This window comes from Lissotriton vulgaris, chromosome 11, assembly GCF_964263255.1.
Source record: "Lissotriton vulgaris chromosome 11, aLisVul1.2, whole genome shotgun sequence".
In the NCBI taxonomy this organism is placed as follows: domain Eukaryota; kingdom Metazoa; phylum Chordata; class Amphibia; order Caudata; family Salamandridae; genus Lissotriton; species Lissotriton vulgaris.
The window spans coordinates 248,791,590-248,817,912 of record NC_141699.1 but is presented as its reverse complement, the minus strand read 5'-3'; the positions used below and the strand labels follow the sequence as shown (position 1 = coordinate 248,817,912).

At 48.7% G+C, this 26,323-nt stretch overlaps 1 protein-coding gene across 1 annotated transcript in view; it reads right to left on the bottom strand.

The window, feature by feature from the left end:
* Positions 1 to 3,788: 3,788 nt before the first annotated feature.
* The window catches only part of HSCB (HscB mitochondrial iron-sulfur cluster cochaperone), a 142,145-nt gene continuing 119,610 nt past the window's right edge, over positions 3,789 to 26,323 (bottom strand). The window contains exon 6 of the mRNA XM_086943161.1: positions 3,789 to 3,944. Within this exon, the coding sequence (XP_086799287.1) occupies positions 3,853 to 3,944 (92 nt within the window). The 3' untranslated portion in view covers positions 3,789 to 3,852. The remainder of the gene's footprint in view (positions 3,945 to 26,323) is intronic.

The following is a 26,323-nucleotide window of genomic DNA, read 5'->3' as shown; positions in this document are numbered from 1 at the left end:
CGCTGATCTATCATGTAATTTTGGCTAATTCCTGCAATAAAAATATATAAAAAAAAAAAAAAAATCAGGTTATCAGGGGCACAGTCCAACCAGGAGCATATTCGGTATTCGGGGGGTAGGTCGATCAGGACTCACTACAGCTGGAGCGTGAGTTAGCTGCAGCCCCGAACTGGGATCGGACGCTGATTTTGCTCCGGACGTCCGCTGAGAGCGTCGCACCTCGATCGGCATGGAGGGGAGGCTGTGTCCGTGTAGATGAAGATGAAGGTCAGCTGCGATGGTTTCACCCATCTCACCAGGTAGGCGTCGTTATCTGGCCGACTCACCATACAAGTAGCTTAAAATACTCTGTGCTTGGCTTCGGTTACTCTTGGACGAAAAGTTTGATTCAAAAGCCTGCCACTAACAGGGATATTTCGCAGTAGGGATCCCAAGTGCAAAAAGAATAGTTTTCCCATTACTTTGGTATGGTTGTGGGAACTTAGTGCCCCAGTTCTGTTCCTATGGTGGTGAGTACCCTTCTGCGGTTAGGTTGTGGGAACTAAGTGCCCCAGTTCTGTTCCTAGGGTGGTGAGTACCCTTCTGCGGTTAGGTTGTGGGAGCTAAGTGCCCCAGTTCTGTTCCTAGGGTGGTGAGTACCCTTTTGCTGTGAGGTTGTGGAAGCTAAGTGCTCCAGTTCTGTTTTCAAGGGTGGTCAGAACCCTATTTAGTTGAGGTTGTGGGGCGTGAGTGCTCCAATTCTGTTCCACAGGGTGGTGTTTACCCTGTTACGTGTTGGTTAAGGGGTGGTGTACGCCCCAGTTCTGTTCGACCGCACTGTGCGGTTTGTTGTGTTGTGGATTTTCCCCAAGGGAGGGGGATGGTGTTAATCTCAATGTATATTTGAGAATGCAATGTAAATGCTTTCCTTTACAATGTAAATGTTTTTCTTTTAGAATGCATCGCATATATATATATATATTGATGTTTATGTTTCCTTCCTTAACTTCTGCATTATTTCCCTAAAGAAGGGGGATTCGTTATAATTGACTTGTGTCTTTTCTTTCCCTGACTGTGACTTCCCTGCTGCTCAGCTAGTGTGAGTGTCAGAATGCCTGATGGCCTCATGGAATGTTTGAGTGCCTGGCTGATGTGGGGAGTGGCAGTTGATGGCAGGCAAGCTGAGTGGCAGGTAGACTGCTCCTGGTGGGGTTGATTTCCATCTACCTATCTTCATATAATGAACTTAACCTGGAACTAAGCTTTAATAAATGCAACCTATTTTATACACCTGGCTCCAAAGACTTTTAATTACCACACGTATGTGGCATTAGTGTCGACGAACAGGGCACAGGCGAGGATATCACTGTCATGTTTGAAGTCAATTGGGCATCTACCCTAGAGTCAAGGCTGATCCCACAGCATGCTCAAGAAGCTCAGATGGATTTGGGAACCAAATTGCCAGCAGTGATCCTACTGGAGGCCTCCTTGGGGACCAAGGGGATGGCAGAAGAAACCAGAATGGTGTCTAAATTTGTGCAACATGGCCTTGACTTATGGCATCTCCGATAGACCTGAAAATGTGGGCTAGATGGGGTCGATTGGGGGATCAGTTCCACTCTAGTGGACCGGGCCAAGATTGGGAGGCACCCTAACATCCACTTGACTTCTCCTGATGAGAGTGGGGGGGATGAAGGAGAGTCACGATTGGTCTTATGTTTTATTCTTGGACTTAGACTTACCTGAAGCCTTCACATGAGAAGGGGATCTCAGTTTCAAAAAAGCCCAGTCTTGAGTAGTTTTTTAATAACAAACCAAGTCAGAGTAGGACCGAATATGAAAAGGCAGTCAATTCCAGTGGCAGGGATCAAGATAGGAACAGGACCGCCCACCAAATTTGGTCATATGGAAATGACAAATGCATAGCAGTAGTTGGCCTTTAGCTATAAGATTTTGAGTAAAAAGATATGTCAGAGTTTCTCTTGAAGACAGAACAAAGATTTGTGGAGAAGGCACAGGAGTTTTAATAGAGAACGTTTTCTCACAGGAAACCAGTGAAGACATTTCATTGTGGGTTCTAATGTAGAGCAAGGAGGAAGTTTGCAAAGCAGGCAGGCAGCGCTGTTCTGAACCACTTGCAGCTTGGTAAGTAGAGACTCATTAACTGTTACCAAGAGGGCATTGATGTAATCCAAACGGCTTAAAATGAGTGCCTGAGAGAGAGTTCTTCTAGTGTGTAACAGGAGCCACTGAAAGACCTTTCTGAGCATACAAATGATCCCAAAAAGGGCATTGTAGGTGGATTCTACCTGTTCTCTCATCAACAGGTTTTCATCAACCAGGATGCCAAGATTTTTACTACCTTTTTGGGATGGGGATCAAGCCTAACTCAGAAGAGCACCAGTCAGTCCACAAATTTGCAAGGGCTTTGCCAAACAGCAGAGTCTCAATCTTAAATTGGTACAGCAATTGGCAATTCAACGTCACCCAGGAAGACATTTTCCTCATACATTCACCAAATCTGTTTTTGGTAGGTTCTGGATGGGGTCCCATAGAGATGATCAACTGAGTGTCATCTGCATGTGAGATGACTTCAAAGCCACATGATCTTATTACTTGGGTAGGGGGCGACATAGATGTTAAAAAGCATAGTGTTCAGTAGAGAGTCCTGCGGAACCCCATTATCTTAAGGTCCTGGAGGGGGAATTTGAAAGATTCAAGGTTCACAAGCCCAGTTGCTAAGAAAAGTTTGAGCCACCCCATAGCTTTTCCGCAGACACCCATCTCTGAGAGTCTCTGGACCAGGATTGAATATGAAATGGTGTCAAATGCGGAGGATAGATTGAGTAACACCAGCATGGTCAAGGGAAAGCCTAATAGTGTCTAATACAACTACCAATGCTGTTTCTGTGCTATAGGAAACTCCTGAATCCGACTGAGAGGGATCCAGGAGGAAGTGGGATTCCAAGTAAGAGGAAAGCTTTTTGTTTTAGATAGCATTAACATGAACCTTGTGGGTATCAGAGCGCTTTACAATGTTGAAGCCAACATGTAGAAACACAACATCATCAGTACTGGACATGGTCTCCATAATTTTGCTATAATAAGGAAGTTGAGCTATAGGTCTGTAATTGGCGTGCTCAAGGGGATCCGCATTAAGTTTGATTGAGACCGATCCCTACATGCCTATTGATGATGTTCTGTGATGTAGAACTTGGACTCACGGTCCCAAAAAGCCTTCAAGTTCATCCTGGTGCAGTCCTCACAAGATTTGGGGTTGTGCAACAAATCCAGGTAATAAAGATATACCTGGTGTGGATCTGTCACAGACATTTGTTTGTGACAGTCCCTAAGGGTTTAAATACTGTAGTTTATGGAGGGGCATAACCGTTTCACATACTGTATAATTTTAAAATGAATCCTATCAAGTGACAGAAAAATGAGGGAGCGAACTCAGGTTCTGCGTTTAACCTCACAGAAAGATAGGAACTGACATCAGCATGGCTGGCGTTGGTTATATGCGGCTCCGACTTCATTACTAGGACAGAGCAGAGTCAATGGTAGCCACACAACACCACGTACCAGGGCACAAAGGAATTGGTGACAAATATTCTATGGATTAAGAGTGGCAGCTGGGGGTATTCACAAGGTGAGGAATTCACAGCCAGAAGTATCTATCAGAAAAATATTTTTCTAATTATCAAATATGGTCAAGCGACAATAGCGCAGCTAAACTAGACCTAAAAAGAACATCTGGATAGTTATGTTGATTTTATAGAATACTAACAACACACAAATGGCACAAATGATTGTAAGTAAATATGTTTAATGTTTTAAAACTGTAATATCCATTTATTAACAAATAAAGTAAAATCACCGCGGCATAATTTTGATCTTCACTTTTTCCTGTAGATTTGATAAATATTTCATCTTGATTAAAAGTAACTTAGCCTCCTGCACATCACCTGAAATATAACAAAATAGTAAATATGGATTAAGGGACAATAAACAATACAATAAACCTATTTGCAAAAATATGTAATTCAGTACATTAAAATACTACAATTAAAAACCTTACATTCAGTAATATTTTAAGTGAAATATTTTCTTTTCAAGGATAAATATCATGATTATATAAGTGCATTCCCATTACAGGTCTCAATAGGATTTTTTGGGTTATAGAGACAGCAACAATTCTCTGGTTCAAATGCTTTTTGGGCAAGGTGTTTGGTACCTAATTGTCCTTGATCTAAACGTTTGCAGTAAACAATATAGAAGCAAGTGCTCAAATGTTATTATGCCCGATTGTGTGCATTACACTATCACTACCACACAGTTTGTATGCACACTTTTAGCCCACTATTTCACACGTTTTAATGACAGCAAAGTGAAAAAACGGGTGCAAAAAAAGTTTGTGTTCAATGTTTCACTTTGTTCCAAACTTGGACGGATGCCTTTTGTGTGAGTTTCCACCACATTCATGAAAACAATCATGGGTGCACAGATGCATGTTGGTTTGTTTGATGGAGAAGTAAGGATGTGTCAGATGATGCACAGCATCACAATTCACATAAAAGTCAATCCCTACAACATTTAAAAATGAAGAACATCCAAAGAGTGGCACCCAAGTGCAGCTGAATCCCCTGTTACTGAATTAAACCTCTTATGGTGATATATATGGCGTAAATCATGTATGCATTTTGGGCAGGGGCTGGCTGATGTTTGTGCAAGAACTACAAGTTTGAGCTTCATACGTCCTCTGACTGATACAAAGGAAGTTGGCTACAAGCCATGGCCTTGAATGGAAAAGAACCAGATCCTGGACTATCATCTGGAAGTTCACAAAAGATATTATTCATTTTTCCTTTTAGGAATCTATTGTTATCAAGCATTTTTGACAAGTTATATCTGAGGAAGTTAATCAACCGGAATCATACTCACTCAGTGACTTGACGCGGTCAACCAATTTGGATGTAGATGAAAATAAATAAATAAATCAGTGTTTTCGGGACTGACCCACAGATTGTGTTATTGTGTTGGTTTCTCCCTTTTGGTACTGTGTTCATGACATGAGACAGGCTAAAGGGGCCAGACTGAGAGGAAAATTCAGAAACCACTGTGTAACATTTTCCTATAAGTGGGGGCAGGGAAGCACTCCATGGTCACGCAGCAGCTCACCAATTGGTTCCACATACACATTAGGAAGTGTAGACCTGTATGGAGCTCTAGAAGAGAGAGATTCGTCTATATTAACCCAATGTACATGGAGGTGCCCCCCTTCGGACTCACTCAGGAGCGCTCAAGGCCAGGGTACGGTCTGAGGGGGGCCCTTTGGATCTCAGGCCCCCACACTGCGGGGTATTTTGTAACGCCACTGTTTTAAGCTGGTAGAAATTGAACTCCAGGAAGGAAGAAAATCTACTCAAAACCTGACCTTCGAAGTATAAGTGAGAATTTAGGGTGGCTGATGTATTGGGTCAAAAGCAGCAGATACATACAGAAACATCATAAGGCAGGAATCACCTTTATCACTGAAGCATAGGAATTGCAGAAGTAGTAAGATCCGTAGCACTTTATCTAGTAACATTTTAAAAGCATCCGTTGAGGTTCATAATGCTGGCCATGATGAAGAAAAAGAAATGCTGCACAGGGTATAATCGAAGAAGAATATCAGACATTATAATGCAGGGCTTTAACCTGCATGCCTTTCCACTGTGGACATTACAATGTATTGACATGATTGATTGTGTGGGGGTTGTCAGCCCCCCCCCCCCCCTTCAACCCGTCCGTTTTCATTTTCTTTTGGGGGGAGGTGTAACCATCCCAAGCCACTATAATTTCTTTTTTCTGTTTTGGGGGTAACCCCCACCCCCCTCAGGGCCCCTCCTTGTTTTGTTTGAACCCTTAACCTCTACACCCCTGAGCCCTACAAACCCCAGCTCCCTTTACCACTATCTACCCGCTAAAAATCACTTACATCCTTTACTTCCACCCACCTTTGAACCCTAAATACCCTTTACATTCTTTTATTTACCCCTGAACCCTAAAATCCCCTTACCTTCATTTACCCTCTATTGTACCCTAGAGACCCCATACCTCTGTTTATCTCTACCTTTACCGTCACCTGAATCCTAAGAACCCCTCACCTCGATTTACCTTTACTCACTCCGAGCCATAAAATCCCTTTACCACCCTTTCCTTCTACTCACAGAGGTAGGGCCCGACCATCAGCAAGAGTCAATCTAAATTCATCCATAACTATTTTTGGCCTCTCCTCAGCTTTGGGACGAACCATTGGACGAGGAAGAGTTTAAAAAATATACCAAAATCAAGTATAAAAACTGTCACCCTTGCAGGACAAATCTGCCCAAGCCAGGCGTAGACATGGATGAGTAGCTTTCAATAATTACACGAAGCTTAGGCCCCAGTGTTATCTTGGTGAACTTTACAATAACTCAATAAAGGAAAAGTTCTTAAGATTCAGGTTGAGAGACCTGCCTGCACCGATTCATACCCCACCATGGTGTTGAAATGAAGGCCAGCCCAGTGCAACTAAGGCTGTGCTGACAGCGGTTCGAAGACATGGTCCATGTGCTGTGCCAAGGCTATGTTATAGGATCATCGATCACTCCTGCAAAGGAAACTCAATGAAAGAGGAATGAGGTCCGACAGAGAGGCCCTTATAACCTGTTTCAATCCAAGTGATCCTAGGCTGAAATGTTTGGTGGTAAAACATTTTCAAAGGGTTGCACATTGAAACAGAAGCTAAAACCAAGACACACAAATAGGTGAGAAGAGGCTAAATATTTTTTTTAACAACTTTTTATTACAATTCGCTCAACAAACAGAATATCAGTGAAACAATTGTCACGCATATTAATCAATCCATTGAGTTTACAGTTATCATCGCTGTAATCGGAAAATTCACAACATAATGTGGCAATAGTCCCTGCTTGCTCTACCTTCCCCACTACAGCCCTCGATAAGCTTGCCAGTGTCCCAAGAGCGTTTTCCATTTCTTTGGACATCCTCTGCTCAAGTATATTGTACGCTCTGCCTGCCAGCCCAAGTCCAGGTCAGTTTTTCAGTCCACCACCCTGGGCAAGGCTGGGCCCCCCCAGTTCCTTGCTATGTTATGCGTAGCTACTACCGTAGCCAACGCTAGCCAGATCTTTATGTACTTGGGCCAGGCCTCATACCCCGAGATCAAAAAAAGCAATCACTTCGGCTCCCAGGGACCTCTGCTCACACCAAAGCTGCCATGACCTTCCCAATTACACACAAATATTGCTGTGTCGCCGGACATTCCCATAGCAGCTGGTAGAATGTTCCCTCCGGTCCACACCCCCTGTGACATAGGGCAGACACCTTGTGGCCCAGACGATGTAATAGCCTTCACGAGTAGTATATTCAGTGGGAGACCTTCAGTTGGATCAGTCGGAACCGGGGGCTTATTTATACCTCTCTTGGACCCTGTACAGCCTCCATCCAATCTTTATCGTCGATGGAGCCTACGTCCACCCTCCCATGCTGTTCTCAGCAGTCCAGGGGATCTGGGGCATTATTCACCAGGTTCTTGTTAAATAAGGATATTGTTTTCCCTCCAGGTGGTCCAGAAATAGTCGGTCTCCTGGGTGGGGGTGGGGGTGGGGGTGGGGGGGGGACAATTAAGTTAGTTCTTCCCCCTCACAAAGGTGGCCCCGAAGCATGTAAACCAACTGCAGATACAGTAACCACTCTCCGTTGCCCATGTCATACTCCTGCTGAAGGGCTACAAATGCCACATACGCCTGTCCTCTCAGATATCACCCAATTGTTCCATACCGAGAAGTTCCCATTTACTAAAACCACACAGCCTGCCCACCCCGCCTACCTGGTCACTGGCCCATAAGGGAGTCATCGCTGTTAGCCTGCCCTCCCAGCCAAGTTACTTCATTGCCGAACGCCATGATTTTACCACCGTCTGCGTGTGTGCTGGGGAGACCCCACTCCGTCTTCCTGTCGTATAATAAGGGGAGGTTGCCCCAAACCCCCATGAGAGACCTGGCTACTCTGTATGCTGGCTCTGCCAAGTCCCCAAAGACACCCTCATTCACCGTGACCAATTGGGAGGCCGTGTAGTTTATCTTAGAGTCTGGAATTGCCAGTCCAACCTTGTAAAAGCCCCTCTACAGCTTGTGCAGAGCTTTGTGTGGTGCTTCCCCACTCCACAAAAGGGTCCGCAGCTCAGCTTCAATCATATGAATTAATTATGCCGGATTTTGGTGGGGGATATTCTGTAATGCATACAGCAGGCATGGGAGTGTCATTATTTTAAACAGAGCAGCACAACCCATTAATGTCGATGGCAGTAACCGCCAGAGTTGGGCGTCCCCCGTGAATCTATCTAGTTGGGATATCAGGTTCTGCTCCCAAAACTCTTGGGGATCTCTTGTTATAAATATCTCCAGGTATTTGAATCCCTTCAGCTCTTTTTATTTATTTATTTATACCATTTATAAAGCGCACTATTACCAACCGGTGTCCTGGCGCTGAAGTGGTAGCTCCGTGAGTTTCTAGCCTCTCGTCTAGCTCGTGAACAGCCATGTTTTCAGCTTTTTCCGAAATGCCAACAGGTTAGCACTTTGCTTTAGGGCCAGAGGTAGAGCATTCCAAGCATTCGCCGCCCCTCTGGCGAAGCTTCTGCCCCCCGAGCGCGTCATCCTGATACGGGCAGTCTTAATCAGCCCCATGTTGGCCGACCTTAGTTGTCTACCTGGCATGTACCATTGGAAGTGCTGCTGGAGAAATGTTGGGCCTATTCCCTGAAGCGCCTTATAGACTAAACACAAGGACTTGAACATGATCCGTTTCCGCACCGGGAGCCAGTGCAGCTTCTCCAGCTCCCTGGAAACGGATGAAAATTTAGGCAGACCAACAATAAAACGGGCAGCGGCGTTTTGTAAAACCTGCAGCTTGTTAAGCAGCCCCTGTTGGGCCTCTAAGAGAAGACTGTTACAGTAATCGAGGCGGGGGAGCACCAATGCTGTCACCACCGTCTTTCTGCTCCCTACCGGAAGGAAGGGGAAAATCTTCCTGATAATTTTCAAAGTCCAGTGGATGGAGGAGGTGAGCGCCTTCACTTGGGGTTTAAAGGAGAGTTGATCGTCCATAAGCAATCCTAAATTCTTCACCTTCGTGGCCGGGGAAGGAGGGGATCCCATATCTTCCGGCCACCACTCAGGGCTCCAAAAGTTGGTGTTTAAGGCAACTTCTATCCATCCAAGTGCTGACTGCCTTCATACAGTCCTGAAACCTGGCCGCAACGTACAGTTCTTTCCACGGGAGCAGTGAGACCACGATCTACGTGTAGTCTGACTTAACTCAAATCCATAGGATCGGATCACCGGGGCAAGAGAGGAAACATAGATGTTGAATAAAGTGGGGCTTAGGGAGGATCCCTGAGGGACCTCCCCTGGAAGTTCGAAGGGTCTTGACTCGAAATCTCCCATCGCCACCACCTGGACCATGGTCCTCAGGAAAGCTTTCAGGATACTTAGCGCTCTCCCCTGAATCCCGCAGTCCTCTAAGCGGTCCACCAAAACCCTATGGTGGACCGTATTGAAGGCCGCGGACAGGTCGAGGAGGACCAGCACCGCTTGGCCCCCCGCATCCAAAGCCTTCCTGATCTCCTCTGTAGATTTGATCAGGGCGGTCTCAGTACTGTGACCTTCCCTGAACCCGTGTTGGGCAATATCCAAACCCTGTGAGGTACGCAGAAATGCGCAAAGCTGGAAATTCATAGCCTTCTCAATTAGTTTGGCAGGACGCGGCAGCCTAGCGATGCACCTGTAACTGTTAGGATCAGCGATATCCAATGAGGGCTTCTTGAGCAGGGGGATAATAGAGGCCCGTTTCCAACAAGTAGGAAAGTCGCCCATTTCAAACATCTGATTGAAGAGATTGGCTAGGGTATCTGCTATTGGAAGGGCTGCCAGCTTAGCCACTGACGCCGGGCAGGGATCGTGGGGAGAGCCTGATTTTGTCGCATGCAGCAGTCTTAAAATGTCAGCAGTGCACACCGGCTTGAACACCGAAAGTTTTTCCTCCTGTGGGTTAACAACTGGAGTCCTGGGTGAGCCATCCCGTAAGCTCAGAGATACCTGAGGCTCAAGTGTGGTGAAAATGGCTTGCACCTTGTTAAGAAAGAACTCAGCTAGGGACTCACAGAGTTCCAGGCTTGGTGGGACGATCACTGGCTTGGGAGTGGCCAGACTAGCAACAGTATCGAAGAGTTCCCTTGATGAGTTTTTGGCCCTCTCGATACGATCGGTGAAGTATGCACTCTTAGCCTTCCCAATGAAGTCTTTGTACACCCTTTGGCTGGCTTTCAGTCTGACTTTGTCCAGGTCGTTGTAATTAGCTCGCCAGTTACGCTCCAACTTCTTACAAGCTGTTTTGGCATCTCTAAGCTCGTCCGTGAACCACGGGGCTGACGGGACCGACCTCATGGGGCGGCATACTTTCGGCGGGGCTAAGGTACGACAAGCCTGATCCATCCAATCAGTGTACCTGGCCACCGCTCTGTTCACATCTGCTGGCAGAGCTATCCTAGATGACACCAAAAGCTCCTCCAGAGCAGTGCCGTCAAGATTTTTCCAGGACCTGCACATCCTAGTGGTTTTCCTATCTAGCGTTGTCTTGTGCAGCGGGGGGCTGAGAATGTTAAACAGCACCGCCCAGGCCACAGGTTCGGTTTTAACAAACTTCAGGTCAGGGGTATTCGTAAAGACCCCATCTAGCGAATGCCCAGCTAGGTGCATAGCCCCCCTTCACTACCTGAGTGAGTCCTACCTCGTGCATCACCTCCGATAGTGCGAGCGTGTCCGTGTGAACTTAACACCTCGTTGTCAGCCTGGTGGCCTACCCACCAGTGGAAATAACAGGGATTTATCCCAGTTAATGCAGTATCCAGAATAGTTCCCAAAGATACAGAATATTTGCAGTATTCTGTCAATGGTCGGCTGTGGTCGCCTGACGTACAAAAGAATGTTGTCTGCATATAGAGATGTGCGCTCGTCCCAGTCATCACCCACCCGTATACCCCATATCAAAGTTTCTTGGCGTACAAAAGACGGGGGAACCCTGACTAGTGCCCTTCTGTAAGGGAAACACCCGGGACACGGTTGAATGAATTCACACCCTGGCCAGTGGTTGTTCGTATACCAATCTTACCCAGCCAATAAAATGTGGTCCAAACCCCAGGCGCTGTAACTGCCCATAGGTAATGCCACTACACACTGTCGAAGGCCATTCTTGCAACCAAGGACAGAAGAGCCCCAGGCTTCGAGCGGTCGGCCTCCGTTACATGTAGGATCTCAAATAATCTAAGTAGGTTCAGCCTGAATCCCCTGTGGGGCATGAATCCAAATTGTAAATGTTGTAGTGCTTATATAGCGCACAATCACCCCAAGGGGTATCACGGCACTGTAAACATACCGCTCTGGAACCCCTACTTGCCTTTCCATGTGAAGTGCCCACTCCTGGGCCCCTCAAGGTGAGGCCAGGCATCCTGGCGCTGTTGGGGCCGTTGTGGAGATTAAGCAAGCTATTGCCCAGAGTTGCAGCGTGGGACCCATGATTAGAATAGGCACCGAGGCGAGAATTGTCAGGTCCGGGGAAATTTAGCCCAAGACCCGCCTGAGGCGGGAATTGAACCCTGGTCTGGGCCAGACCTCTGCATCAGGGTCTGCCTCTCTAACCATTGAGCGACACTTCTCCACATTTTGGTCTGGATGTATGAGAGAGGAGATCACTGCACTCAGACGCATGGAAAAAACCTTCGCCAAAACCTTCACTTCATAATTGAGGAGGAGTATCGGCTTATATGACCCGCAGCTCATTGGGGATTTGCACTCATTGGGTATAACTAATATCACTACCATCCTCTGGTCCTGTGGCAGGACTCTTACCTGTCTAGCTTCCAGAAACACTGTAAGCAGGGTCGCACTGTTTTGTTGAGCATACGTTTGAACAGTTCCAATGGCAAACCACTGGGCTGTGCGGCTTTCCCTGACTGCAAGGCGCGGGCGGCTGAACTAATCTCCTCCAACATAAGATTTCCCTCCAATCCTTCACTGTCCTTTAAAGCCAGGCACAGCAGGGTTACATCTCACAAGAAGTCTCTACAGTCCAGCTCTGTGTGACCCGGAGAAGGATGTGTATAGTGTTCCGTAGTATGTGGCAAACGCCTCTGCTATCTCATTTCCGGTCACATGTCTACTTCCTTTAACATCCACTATCTCTGGGACCCACCTCAGCGATCTCTCTCGCTTGTCCAGGCATGCAAGCAATTTACTGGTCTTATTTTCTACCTCGTATAGCCTGTGTTGTGTAGCCAGAGTTTTGAGCTATGGCAGTGCCCTCCAGTAGCTCTCCTAACTCCCTCTGGCGCAAGCAAGGTGACTCAACTCTGAAAGCGTCCGCTCTTTCTTTGCCACCTGGGCCTCCAGTCTGAGAATATCACTCTCAAGGGTACTGCATTGCAGTTTATTTTCTTTTTTTAAAGCCCCTATCTGGGCCTGAGTGTGGCCTCTGACCACGGTCTTTAACGCCTCCGATATCATCACCCCAGAGTCCACAGACCCCAGGTTCTGATGCTGGACCTAAAGTGTTTATCTCTAAGGGGGCACGATGTAGTCCAGTGATAGTCCCTCTAATGTGGCCTCCATGGGCTATAAGTGTAGTGTCCTTAAATTGGCATTATGGATTTGTGTGAGCACATAGTCTAGTCGTGTGAGGCTGCCATGTGCCGTCGACAAGTGTTTGTACTGTCTAAGATCTGGATGTTGGAGTCGCCAGATGTCACCCAAACCCATGGCGAAGAGAAATTCCTCCAGCGTCCCCAACCTCCTGTCCAAAGTTGCCCCACCCAGGACGTCCAACTCAACTGAAATCATGTCATTCATGTCTCCTCCCAAGATCAGTTGCCCCTGCGGTAACTTGAGAAGTAGTGGACCCAAAGCGTCCAGTGTGGTCTGTAACCTAGGCGGAATATGCACAGAGCAATAGTCTGCCCTTCCAAATGGCCACTCAGCTCCACAAATCTACCCAATGGATCTGTCCATATTTTTGCTGGAATGAAGTGGAATGTCTTCCTGCATAACTCGCCCAACCACCTGGAGGCCGTGGAGTAGCCCACATGTGCCATAAGGTATAACCATATCCATCTAGGGCCTTGCACTGGTTGCAGCACAAGTGTGTTTATTACAAAAGGATAATGTCTGGGGTGTGTTTCTTGAATTGCAGTATCACTGTTCGTTTTACCTTACCATTAGGCCCATTGACATTCCAATACCATATCTTGCTTTACTGTACCTGATAGTTAGGCATTGATACATTAAGAGGCCACTCCACCCCCAACCCGTACCAACATGGGTACGATAAGTTGTTGCCACTTTACCCGATGCACGATGACCCCTCCCTCCACTCACTGATTTAACCCTGAGATTACTGTTTTTAACGTTTGCATAATTATCCCTCGGACCTAAACACTGGACACTCCTCAACCCACACTGCTGCACCGCGAAAACGCCTGTTATCAATATAATAACATATCTTAACTACAATTGGGGGTGTCTAGGCGTGCCAAAACTAACAGCAAACTCATCAGGCATTTAGAACCCCCTGAAGGACCCCCCATTTCTGACTTCCGTTCCGAAGTGTCTCATCGAGTTTGTGCCTGTGGTGGGTTGCCAGGCAGTCCTTCACAGTTCCCTCTTGTTTTCCTGGCCTTTCCGCCACGCCCTCACTCAGGTTCGATATCAGGTCCCACTCATTCTTACTTTACGGATAGCCCCATCCATTAACTCCTTTCAACCCCACCGTTTATCAGCTGCGCAGCTGCCGGTGTCTTTGAGGGCTGCTGGTCTTTCGATTCCTCTGCTACATTTCGGTGTCCCTCAATAGTGTCCTGGACCATTGCTTACGTTCTGGCCACCTATACGCCAGCCCTCCAGCCACTCCCAAGTTTCCCCTGGAGATGCAAAGTGCCAAGTCTTTCCACCCGTGATCGCACAAAACTTTGCTGGGAAAAGCATCATGTATTTGATGCCTTTATCTCTGAGTTCCCTCTTCACCACCTCAAATCTCCTCCGCTAGTGCTGCACTTGCAAGTAGTGCAAGAAACAGACCAGAGTGTTTTCGTAGTGCACCTCTCCTTTCGCCCTGGCCGCCTGGAGGATTACATCCCTGTTGCGGTGGTTGAAAACTTAGGTGATGAAGGTGCAGGTCCCCCGGCTTAGGCTGGGGCGCCGGAATCCCATGTGTTCTTCCGATTATTGTAAATATGTTGCGGCCCAAAAGACTGTTGCATTTTTCTGAAATTCCTCCAAAAATAGGTCCACACTGGGGCCTTCCACCCCCTCTGGGACCCCCACCACTCTAGTATTATTTTTCCTTGCCCTCCACTCTTGGTCTTCAAGCCGTGCCGCCATGTGTGTTGCCTGCAGAGTCAAGTTGAGCACCAGCGATTCCAAGCGTTTTGTTGTGGACTGAAGCTGGGAAATATGTGTCTCGGCTGTTGAGACTTTTTCACTCAATCTGGAAAGGTCCACCCTGATCAGGGTAACCTCAACAGACACTGTGTTTGTGAGAAGTTGGCCTGATATGCAGTGCTCACTATTCTAGTGATCACTATGCATCAGTCCAAACGACCCTTATGGTGATTGGTTGTAAGTCAACTTTTTAGACCAGCTATCCTAGTAGCGTGGATACGAGCAGTCTTCGGGCTAAACTCTAGAGGGCGTGTTAAGCCAGCTGTTATACCATCACATATACCCCTTGAACACCAAGTGAAAGGACACCACACAAGTGTTATGAAAATAAACAGTGTATTTATTTTAAGTCACAACAGCCCTGTACTCTTTATGAGGACAGGGTACTAAGCACACAACAAAAACTCTTATGAAAATACTTCAAGTGCACAATCTACACAAATGCCCGAGGGCACGCAAAGTTAGTGTTCTCGGGCGAACCCGATAAGGTAAGTCGAAAACGACAGTGACTCTGGACCCTTAGATAATGAGGCTATGCTGGGGCACCGAAATGCCGAAGTTACCTAGCCCAGGGGCTGTGGCTGCATAGGTCTTTACAGACGTCGGGAATCCTCGCTGACGAACCAGGAGCCTGAAGAAAGGAGTTGCTGGCAGGCGACCAGTGAAGAAAGTTCGAAGAGATCCAAGCCTGGATCGAAGATGGATGACACCTGAAAGCAGAGGGGACCAAGTTCGTAACTACTAGCCTGTAGTCCGAGGGCACCAGGAGGGCACCGGATTGTAGTCACCTCGACTAGGTGAGTGGGCGACGCTAGGCTCTGCAGTCTCACGGACCAGGAGGCGTTGTCGGCGACCAGGATGGAGGTGCGAGCTGTCCCACGATGGTTGATGCCGTCGGCGTCGCTGGGCCCAGGATTGGGGCAACAAGCCTTGGCAAATTCAGGCCCACGCGGTGGACCTAAAATGGCGTCTTGAGTGGACCAGGAGGGTCCGGGGTGCTCCTCTCTCGGAAGGGAGCAAGGGCCAGTTTGGAGCAACCAGACCAGCAGCAGTGATGTCGTCGGGCGTCGTCGAGAAGGCCACAAGCCAGCGGCTAGTAGCCAGACAACGTGATGAGCAGCAAAAAGCAGAAGGGCCCCTCGCAGATCGTGGAGATGCTGGGAGGCTGGACTTCGGTGCTGGAGCTGCTCAGGGTCGGGGCTTCTCGGACCCCAAAGCACTCACCAGAGGATCCCTCGGCGGTCGTGCTGGGTAGAAGTCGTGCAGTTCTGATGATGGCCGGTCCATCGAGGTCTCGTCGCACCCACGTATCTCAGCTGAGCTGACGATGTGGGTAGAGGTCAGAGGTGCCAGGGAAGCCGGGTCTCGTCGAGCTGGGCAGTCGGATTCCGGAGGAATGACATGCAGCAAACCGCAGAGTTCTTAGATGGTGCCTGTGGATGCAGGGTGACTACTCCTTAGTCACAAGGGAGAAATCTTGAGAAGAGTCGAGAGTTCCTTTTGTAGAAAGTAGTTTCTTGATTCAAAGATGATCTAATTTGGAAGGGTCCCCGCTCCTGCCTTTATCCTAAAGAAAGGGGTGGGTACGCGACTAGGTCCTGCCCTAGGGGTGGGACCAGGAAGGGGGGTGGTTACACTACTCTCCCATGCCGGACTTTCCCCAGGCCAGGGGCTGGTGTGCCCCTGGAACTGGTTCTAGCCGGCAGATGCGTAGTGAGCACCGGGGTGCCACTCCGCAGTCACCTTCCTGTAAAGCCCTGCCTACCCAGGATACACAAAACCCTGTCTGGGATGGTGCTAGCACCGTCCCGGACAGGAAATCCTTGGTCCAAGCTCTCCTCGCTGGAAGGACTCCCAGCAGCAGGAGGTCAGACTCGTGTCTGTGGTGGCAGCATCCATTTTGTGGAGCTGAGGCTTCAGTTAACTTTAACCGGGGTTCACAGTAACGTACATGTTGTGTCCCTCTAGAAGGGTGGAATGCTAACCCCGTCGCCAGCATTGGCGAGGGGTTAGTATCCCAATTCGTATGACACCTTACTCGACATGTTTTGATAAAGCGATACCAAAGATAGCATTTAACCGCGAGGATTATAATGCACTTAAGAGTATATGGTACGCGTTATCATGGAACAGCTATTGGGACTTGGTTCCGCAAGCTGCAAACGGGCTCAGCTCATGCTAGAGCACCATTTCACACGATTCCACGCACTCTGTCTTCAGGATTGTCAAGGCCTGCCATAGGAGTGACTGATAGGAATCCGTGTGTCCATTTTCGGGGTTATATATAGGTATACTATATCTAAAGCAAAGGGTGATTACACCACCTTGCCCCAGCTGTCGTGCAGCCAGTTGTGTCAGATTTAGATGGCCATCCAGGGGTGGCATAATACATGCTTCAGCCCCTGGTAGGCCCTGGGTACACCGATGCCCTGAGTTATAGGGTCTGACAAGGTGGCCCAGTTCCAATTGGGTAATGCACCTAAGGTACACATGTCAATTTAGTGAGAGAACAGCTAGGCTGTGGGTCTGATTGGCAGGCCCACAGCCAGAGAAAGTCGTAAACCAGTGAAACAAAAGCAAAAAATCTGTGTGATCATAGGATTGCAGACCCTACTCTCCTACATGATCCCCCCCCCCAAAACGTTGGGACAATAAACTAACCTTGACCAGGTGAGTCTTCTTGTTCTAAGTGGAAATACCTGGAGAGCCCATCTGCATTGCCATGATCAGTGCCAGGCCTATGCTCCACTGTGAAGTCCATCCCCTGTAGGGAAATGGACCACCTAAGCAGTTTGGGGTTTTCACCCTTCATCTGATTTAGCCATAAGAGGGGCTTATGGTCGGTCTGAATCTTGAAATGAGTGCCAAACAAGTATGGCCTCAGTTTCTTCAGGGCCCAAACCACAGCAAAGGCCTACCTCTCAATAGCTGACCAATTTTTCTCTCTGGGGGTCAGCCTTCTGCTTATAAAAGCAATGGGCTGGTCATTACCATCAAAATTCAGTTGAGATAGAACAGCTCCCACATCCAACTCAGAAGCATCTGTTTGGACAATGAATGGTTTGGAGTAGTCTGGACTCTTGAGGATAGGTGCTGTGCACATGGCCTGTTTCAGGTCATCGAATGCTTTTTGACAGCCTGCTGTCCACTGAACCTTTTTTGGCATTTTCTTACTTGTCAGTTCATTAAGTGGAGTCACAATTGATCCATAATTTCTGACAAACTTTCGGTAGTAACCAGTCAGGCCCAAGAAAGCTCGAACCTGAGTCTGGGTGGTTGGAGGAGCCCAGTCCCTGATTGACTGTATTTTGCTCTCCAGTGGCTGAACTTAGCCTCCACCTACAAGGTGGCCCAAGTATACAACCTGTGTCTGCCCTATCTGGCACTTTGTGGCCTTGATAGTGAGACCTGCTGCTTGCAGTGCCTCTAACACTTTCCTCAGGTGGACCAGGTGATCCTCCCAGGTGGAGCTAAAGACAGCAATATCGTCAAGATACGCTGCACAGAAGTCATCCAGCCAAGTGAGAACATGACTCACCAGCCTTTGGAAGGTGGCAGGTGCATTTTTCAAACCAAAGGGCATTACCACAAATTGATAATGCCCACCAGGGGTAGAAAATGCTGTCTTGGGCTTGGCGTCCTCAGCTAACCTGATTTGCCAATACCCAGCTGTCAGGTCAAATGTACTTAAGTAGTTGGCAGAAGCCAATCTATCTATAAGCTCATCTGCCCTTGGTATTGGGTGGGCATCAGTCTTAGTGACTGCATTGAGACCCCTGTAGTCTACGCAAAACCTCATCTCTTTCTTACCACCCTGGGTGTGAGGCTTTGGCACTAGAACTACTGGACTAGCCCAAGGGCTATCCGAGGGTTCAATGACTCCCAACTCCAACATTTTCTGCACTTCAGTTTTGATGCAGTCTCAAACATGATCAGGCTGCCTGTAGATTTTACTCTTGACTGGCAAGCTGTCACCAGTGTCAACCTCATGGGTACACCAATTGGTCTGACTGGGTGTTAGAGAGAACATATGCCGGAAGGATTGAAGAACCTGTTTACAATCCTTCTGTTGATGTTCAGAGAGGCTGCCACAAAAGACAACACCATCCACTGATCCATCATCAGGATTCTGAGTGAGCAGGTCTGGGAGAGGGTCACTCTCTTCCTCCTGTCCCTCATCTATGGCCATGAGCAAGCTCATGTCCTTCCTGTCGACATATGCTTTGAGCCTGTTGACATGGAGCACCCTGTGGGGGCTCCGGGGAGTTCCAAGGTCCACCAGGTAGGTGACCTCTCCCTTTTGCTCAAGAATTGTGTGGGGCCCAGACCATTTGTCTTCGAGTGCTGCTGGGGCCACTGGCTCCAACACTGGCTCCAACACCCACACCTTCTGTCCAGGCTGATAAACAGTCAGGACAGCCTTTTGGTCATGCCAAGCTTTTTGGAGTTCTTGGCTGGCCTTAAGGTTTTCAGATGCCTTTTCCATGTACTCAGCCATCCGGGAGCGGAGACCAAGTACATAGTCCACTATGTTGGTTGCAGGCTTTTTGAGAGGTCTCTCCCATCCTTCCTTCACCAAACACAGGGGTCCTCTTACAGGATGTCCATACAAAAGTTCAAAAGGGCTGTAGCCAACCCCCTTCTGTGGGACTTCTCTATAAGCGAATAAAAGGCAGGGAATCAGGACATCCCATCTACGCCTGAGCTTTTCAGGTAGTCCATGAATCATCCCTTTTAGGGTCCTGTTGACCTTTCAACAAGCCCATTGCATTGTGGGTGATAGGGTGTAGTGAACTTGTAGTTGACACCACATTCCTTCCACATAGCAGTTAAGTAGCTTGACATGAAGTTTGCACCTCTGTCAGAGACAACCTCCTTAGGGAAGCCCACTCTGGAGAACACTCCAACTAGGGCTCTTGCCACAACAGGTGCTGTAGTGGTCCTAAGGGGAATAGCTTCAGGATACCTGGTGGCATGATCCACTACCACCAGTATAAACGTGTGCCCTGATGCTGTCTGGGGTTCCATTGGACCGACAATGTCAATCCCCACTTGTTCAAAGGGCACCCCCACCACAGGCATTGGTATAAGGGGGGCCTTTGTTGTGCCACCTGACTTACCACTGGCTAGGCAAGTGACACAGGAGCGACAAAACTCCTTGGTATCCTCGTTCATGTGAGGCCAGTGAAAGTGTGAGACAAGCCTGTCCCACGTCTTCGTCTGGCCTAAGTGTCCTGCTAAGGGAATCTCGTGGGCCAAGGTAAGAAGGAAACCTCGCTGAGACAAGGGGATAACCAGCCTCCTGGTCATGCCAGGCTTGGGGTCTCTTGCCTCAGTGTACAGGAGTCCATCCTCCCAGTATACCTTGTGGGTACCTGTGGCGTTCCCAGCAGCCTCAGCAGCAGCCTGCTGCCTGAGGGGTTCAAGGGAAGGGCAGTCTAATTGGTCCTTCCCCAGGTCTTCTCTGGAGGGTCCCCCTGAGCCCAGAAACTCAACTTGATCAAGTTTGAGTTCTTTAGGCTCAGTTTCCCTCAATTCCTGCAGGTCAGCCTCCTCCGAGACTTGATCCTCGACCTGGGGCAAGGGGGAAGGCGATGCCTTAACCCTACTGCTCTTCTTCTTGGGAGGTGTCTGGTCCATTGTTCCAGGATCCAGCACCTGTTCAGTGGGGCATCTTCTGACCTGTGACCTAGTCACAGCAAGCACATGTGCTGGCAAGCCTAACATCTCCATGTGAGTCCTCTGCTCCACTTCTGACCATTGTGATGACTCCAAATCATTGCCCAACAAACAATCTACTGGGAGGTCTGAACTAACAACAACCTTTTTCTGGCCATTTACCCCTCCCCAGGAGAAAGCAACAATCGCCATACTATGACTGGTAGTGACGTTGCTGGCATTGGTCACCAGGAAATCTGTACCTGGCATGATCTGTCCAGGGTCCACAAAGTTAGGTGTCACCATGGTGACACTGGCACAAGTGTCCCTATAGGCCTGAGCCATTTTTCCATTTATCAAAGGCGTCTGCCTGTATTTGCCCAAAGTATTGGGACTGACATTAGGGGATATATCCATATCCCCTGTACAGACAAGGACAGCCTGAGTGAGTGTGCCAACTAAGTTGTCATACCCCTCAGAACCCAAGGTTAACCCAACTAATCCCTTGGGAGATGCACTACCACTGCTGGCTGTACTAGGGGGCACAGGTGCCTTAGGGGCTGCAGTAGCAGGAGTCTGCCCTCCTTTCTTGGTGCACTCACTAAACCAGTGAGTTTTACTTTTACAGTATTGGCACCACCTTTTTGATTGGCCTTCTTGATTCTTCTTTTTCTGGGAAGCCTGACCCCCCCTTCTTTGGGTTGTTGGGGACCTGTCGAAGACTTCTGGTCATTTTGTTCACCCTTAGAATCTTTACCCTTCTGGTCCGCTTTCTTCTGACCACCCTGGTTCTGGCCCTGGTTTTGCTTAACCCTTGTTCTGACCCATCTGTCTGCCTTCTTTCCCAATTCTTGGGGAGAGGTCAGATCCGAGTCGACAAGGTGCTGATGCAACAACTGGTTCTGACAATTGTTTAAAATCTGTTCCCTCATGATCAGATTGTACAATCCTGTATAATCAGTAACCTTACTGCCCAGCAACCAGCCCTCCAAAGCCTTAGTGGCACAATCGACAAAATCAGACCAGTCCTGAGACTGAGTTTTCTGGGTATCCCTGAACAGCAACCTGTACTGCTCAGTGGTTAGGCCGAACCCATCAATCAGTGTGTTCTTCAGGACCTGGTAATTGTTAGCATCCTCAGCTCTAGTAGTGAGGAGCTTATCTCTACCTTTACCTTCAAAGGAGAGCCACAAGATAGCTGCCCACTGACTCTGGGGGACACACTGTACAGTGCAGGCCCTCTCCAAAGCAGTAATCCATTTGTGGATATCATCCCCTTGCTTAAAGGGGGGCACTATCTTACTCAGGTGTCTAGTGTCTAAACTCCTGTTTTCCCTTGGGGGAATGCTGCCACCAGTGGAATCTAGTCCACTTAACTTTTGCTCTCTAGCGAAGGCAAGTCTTTCTTTGGCCAGGGCAAGTTCTTCCCTTTTAATCCTCAGATTGACTTCCCTCACTTTGGCTTCGTACACTCTCCTCTGAGGGGATGTCATCCCTCGTTGAGAAGAGCCCTGAGAGCCATTGGTTCGAACGGATCTGTTAGAGCCTCTCGATAGAGACCTAACTCGTCCATTCCCAATGTTAAGCTGGCCTGAGAGGGGCCCCAGGGGTCTCCTAGTACCATTCTCGTGCCTGCTTAAGTTGTCCCTAGTTAGCTGGCTAACTACTTCTGGACCTTTGTCTGCCTCGTCCTCAGATGGCTCTAGATCCTCATCCTCCTCTTCACCTTCTGCGGAGAGATGGATAAGGTCAGGGTCACCCAAGGTTCCCTCTAGGGGAGGCATGTTCCCCTCTGGATGAAAAGGGTCTGTGTTACCAGCCCTCCTAGCATCATAAGTCTCTAAGAGACCAATCAGAAAAGGAATGGTAGGGTTTGCACCCTGGTTTAGCTTCCTGGATGTACAGATTTGTCTCATCTCTTGGAAGCTAAGTGCAGCATATCTGGACATGACCTGTGGAGGGTCGACTGACACAAGGGGAGACTCAGAGTTTCCTCCTTTGTCTGACATGCTGCTTCTAGTGTGGTGTAAGTGATGCACCTACCTACACTATATGTTTGCCTACTGATCCCTTGCTAAGAGTTGTAGCCAAGGTGTGCTAAGCCTTGAGGAGCTACAACAGCTGGTTCAGTAGAACTCAGAGTATTCTAAGCTACGTTATATGTACCTGGAGTACTTAAGCGATCTTTCACAAGATATTCTTAGGATGCGTGTGGTAAAACAACAGCAAGCTCAAATCCCAACCGCTGCTCACCAATGTGAGAAGTTGGCCTGATATGCAGTGCTCACTATTCTAGTGATCACTATGCATCAGTCCAAACGACCCTTATGGTGATTGGTTGTAAGTCAACCTTTTAGCCCAGCTATCCTAGTAGCGTGGATACGAGCAGTCTTCGGGCTAAACTCTAGAGGGCGTGTTAAGCCAGCTGTTATACCATCACATATACCCCTTGAACACCAAGTGAAAGGACACCACACAAGTGTTATGAAAATAAACAGTGTATTTATTTTAAGTCACAACAGCCCTGTACTCTTTATGAGGACAGGGTACTAAGCACACAACAAAAACTCTTATGAAAATACTTCAAGTGCACAATCTACACAAATGCCCGAGGGCACGCAAAGTTAGTGTTCTCGGGCGAACCCGATAAGGTAAGTCGAAAACGACAGTGACTCTGGACCCTTAGATAATGAGGCTATGCTGGGGCACCGAAATGCCGAAGTTACCTAGCCCAGGGGCTGTGGCTGCATAGGTCTTTACAGACGTAGGGAATCCTCGCTGACGAACCAGGAGCCTGAAGAAAGGAGTTGCTGGCAGGCGACCAGTGAAGAAAGTTCAAAGAGATCCAAGCCTGGATCGAAGATGGATGACACCTGAAAGCAGAGGGGACCAAGTTCGTAACTACTAGCCAGTAGTCCGAGGGCACCAGGAGGGCACCGGATGGTAGTCACCTCGACTAGGTGAGTGGGCGACGCTAGGCTCTGCAGTCTCACGGACCAGGAGGCGTTGTCGGCGACCAGGATGGAGGTGCGAGCTGTCCCACGATGGTTGATGCTGTCGGCGTCGCTGGGCCCAGGATCGGGGCAACAAGCCTTGGCAAATTCAGGCCCACGCGGTGGACCTAAAATGGCGTCTTGAGTGGACCAGGAGGGTCCGGGGTGCTCCTCTCTCGGAAGGGAGCAAGGGCCAGTCTGGAGCAACCAGACCAGCAGCAGTGATGTCGTCGGGCGTCGTCGAGAAGGACACAAGCCAGCGGCTAGTAGCCAGACAACGTGATGAGCAGCAAAAAGCAGAAGGGCCCCACGCAGATCGTGGAGATACTGGGAGGCTGGACTTCGGTGCTGGAGCTGCTCAGGGTCGGGGCTTCTCGGACCCCAAAGCACTCACCAGAGGATCCCTCGGCGGTCGTGCTGGGTAGAAGTCGTGCAGTTCTGATGATGGCCGGTCCCTCGAGGTCTCGTCGCACCCACGGATCTCAGCTGAGCTGACGATGTGGGTAGAGGTCAGAGGTGCCAGGGAAGCCGGGTCTCGTCGAGCTGGGCAGTCGGATTCCGGAGGAATGACGTGCAGCAAACCGCAGAGTTCTTAGATGGTGCCTGCGGATGCAAGGTGACTACTCCTTAGTCACAAGGGAGAAATCTTGAGAAGAGTCGAGAGTTCCTTTCGTAGAAAGTAGTTTCTTGATTCAAAGATGATCTAATTTGGAAGGGTCACCGCTTCTGCCTTTATCCTAAAGAAAGGGGTGGGTACGCGACTAGGTCCTGCCCTAGGGGTGGGACCAGGAAGGGGGGTGGTTACACCCCTCTCCCATGCCGGACTTTCCCCAGGCCAGGGGCTGGTGTGCCCCTGGAACTGGTTCTAGCCGGCAGATGCGTAGTGAGCACCGGGGTGCCACTCCGCAGTCACCTTCCTGTAAAGCCCTGCCTACCCAGGATACTCAAAACCCTGTCTGGGATGGTGCTAGCACCGCCCCGGACAGGAAACCCTTTGTCCAAGCTCTCCTCGCTGGAAGGACTCCCAGCAGCAGGAGGTCAGACTCGTGTCTGTGGTGGCAGCATCCATTTTGTGGAGCTGAGGCTTCAGTTAACTTTAACCGGGGTTCACAGTTACGTACATGTTGTGTCCCTCTAGAAGGGTGGAATGCTAACCCCGTCACCAGCATTGGCGAGGGGTTAGTATCCCAATTCGTATGACACCTTACTCGACATGTTTTGATAAAGCGATACCAAAGATAGCATTTAACCGCGAGGATTATAATGCACTTAAGAGTATATGGTACGCGTTATCATGGAACAGCTATTGGGACTTGGTTCCGCAAGCTGCAAACGGGCTCAGCTCATGCTAGAGCACCATTTCACACGATTCCACACACTCTGCCTTCAGGATTGTCAAGGCCTGCCATAGGAGTGACTGATAGGAATCCGTGTATCCATTTTCGGGGTTAGATATAGGTATACTATATCTAAAGCAAAGGGTGATTACACCACCTTGCCCCAGCTGTCGTGCAGCCAGTTGTGTCAGATTTAGATGGCCATTCAGGGGTGCCATAAAACATGCTTCAGCTCCTGGTAGGCCCTGGGTACACCGATGCCCTGAGTTACAGGGTCTGACAAGGTGGCCCAGTTCCAATTGGGTAATGCACCTAAGGTACACATGTCAATTTAGTGAGAGAACAGCTAGGCTGTGGGTCTGATTGGCAGGCCCACAGCCAGAGAAAGTCGTAAACCAGTGAAACAAAAGCAGAAAATCTGGGTGATCATAGGATTGCAGACCCTACTCTCCTACATGACACCCCCCCCCCCCCCAAACGTTTGGACAATAAACGAACCTTGACCAGGTGAGTCTTCTTGTTCTAAGTGGAAATACCTGGAGAGCCCATCTGCATTGCCATGATCAGTGCCAGGCCTATGCTCCACTGTGAAGTCCATCCCCTGTAGGGAAATGGACCACCTAAGCAGTTTGGGGTTTTCACCCTTCATCTGATTTAGCCATAAGAGGGGCTTATGGTCGGTCTGAATCTTGAAATGAGTGCCAAACAAGTATGGCCTCAGTTTCTTCAGGGCCCAAACCACAGCAAAGGCCCCCCTCTCAATAGCTGACCAATTTTTCTCTCTGGGGGTCAGCCTTCTGCTTATAGAAGCAATGGGCTGGTCATTACCATCAAAATTCAGTTGAGATAGAACAGCTCCCACACCCAACTCAGAAGCATCTGTTTGGACAATGAATGGTTTGGAGTAGTCTGGACTCTTGAGGATAGGTGCTGTGCACATGGCCTGTTTCAGGTCATCGAATGCTTTTTGACAGCCTGCTGTCCACTGAACCTTTTTTGGCATTTTCTTACTTGTCAGTTCATTAAGTGGAGTCACAATTGATCCATAATTTCTGACAAACTTTCGGTAGTAACCAGTCAGGCCCAAGAAAGCTCGAACCTGAGTCTGGGTGGTTGGAGGAGCCCAGTCCCTGATTGACTGTATTTTGCTCTCCAGTGGCTGAACTTAGCCTCCACCTACAAGGTGGCCCAAGTATACAACCTGTGTCTGCCCTATCTGGCACTTTGTGGCCTTGATAGTGAGACCTGCTGCTTGCAGTGCCTCTAACACTTTCCTCAGGTGGACCAGGTGATCCTCCCAGGTGGAGCTAAAGACAGAAATATCGTCAAGATACGCTGCACAGAAGTCATCCAGCCCAGTGAGAACATGACTCACCAGCCTTTGGAAGGTGGCAGGTGCATTTTTCAAACCAAAGGGCATTACCACAAATTGATAATGCCCACCAGGGGTAGAAAATGCTGTCTTGGGCTTGGCGTCCTCAGCTAACCTGATTTGCCAATACCCAGCTGTCAGGTCAAATGTACTTAAGTAGTTGGCAGAAGCCAATCTATCTATAAGCTCATCTGCCCTTGGTATTGGGTGGGCATCAGTCTTAGTGACTGTATTGAGACCCCTGTAGTCTACGCAAAACCTCATCTCTTTCTTACCACCCTGGGTGTGAGGCTTTGGCACTAGAACTACTGGACTAGCCCAAGGGCTATCCGAGGGTTCAATGACTCCCAACTCCAACATTTTCTGCACTTCAGTTTTGATGCAGTCTCTAACATGATCAGGCTGCCTGTAGATTTTACTCTTGACTGGCAAGCTGTCACCAGTGTCAAC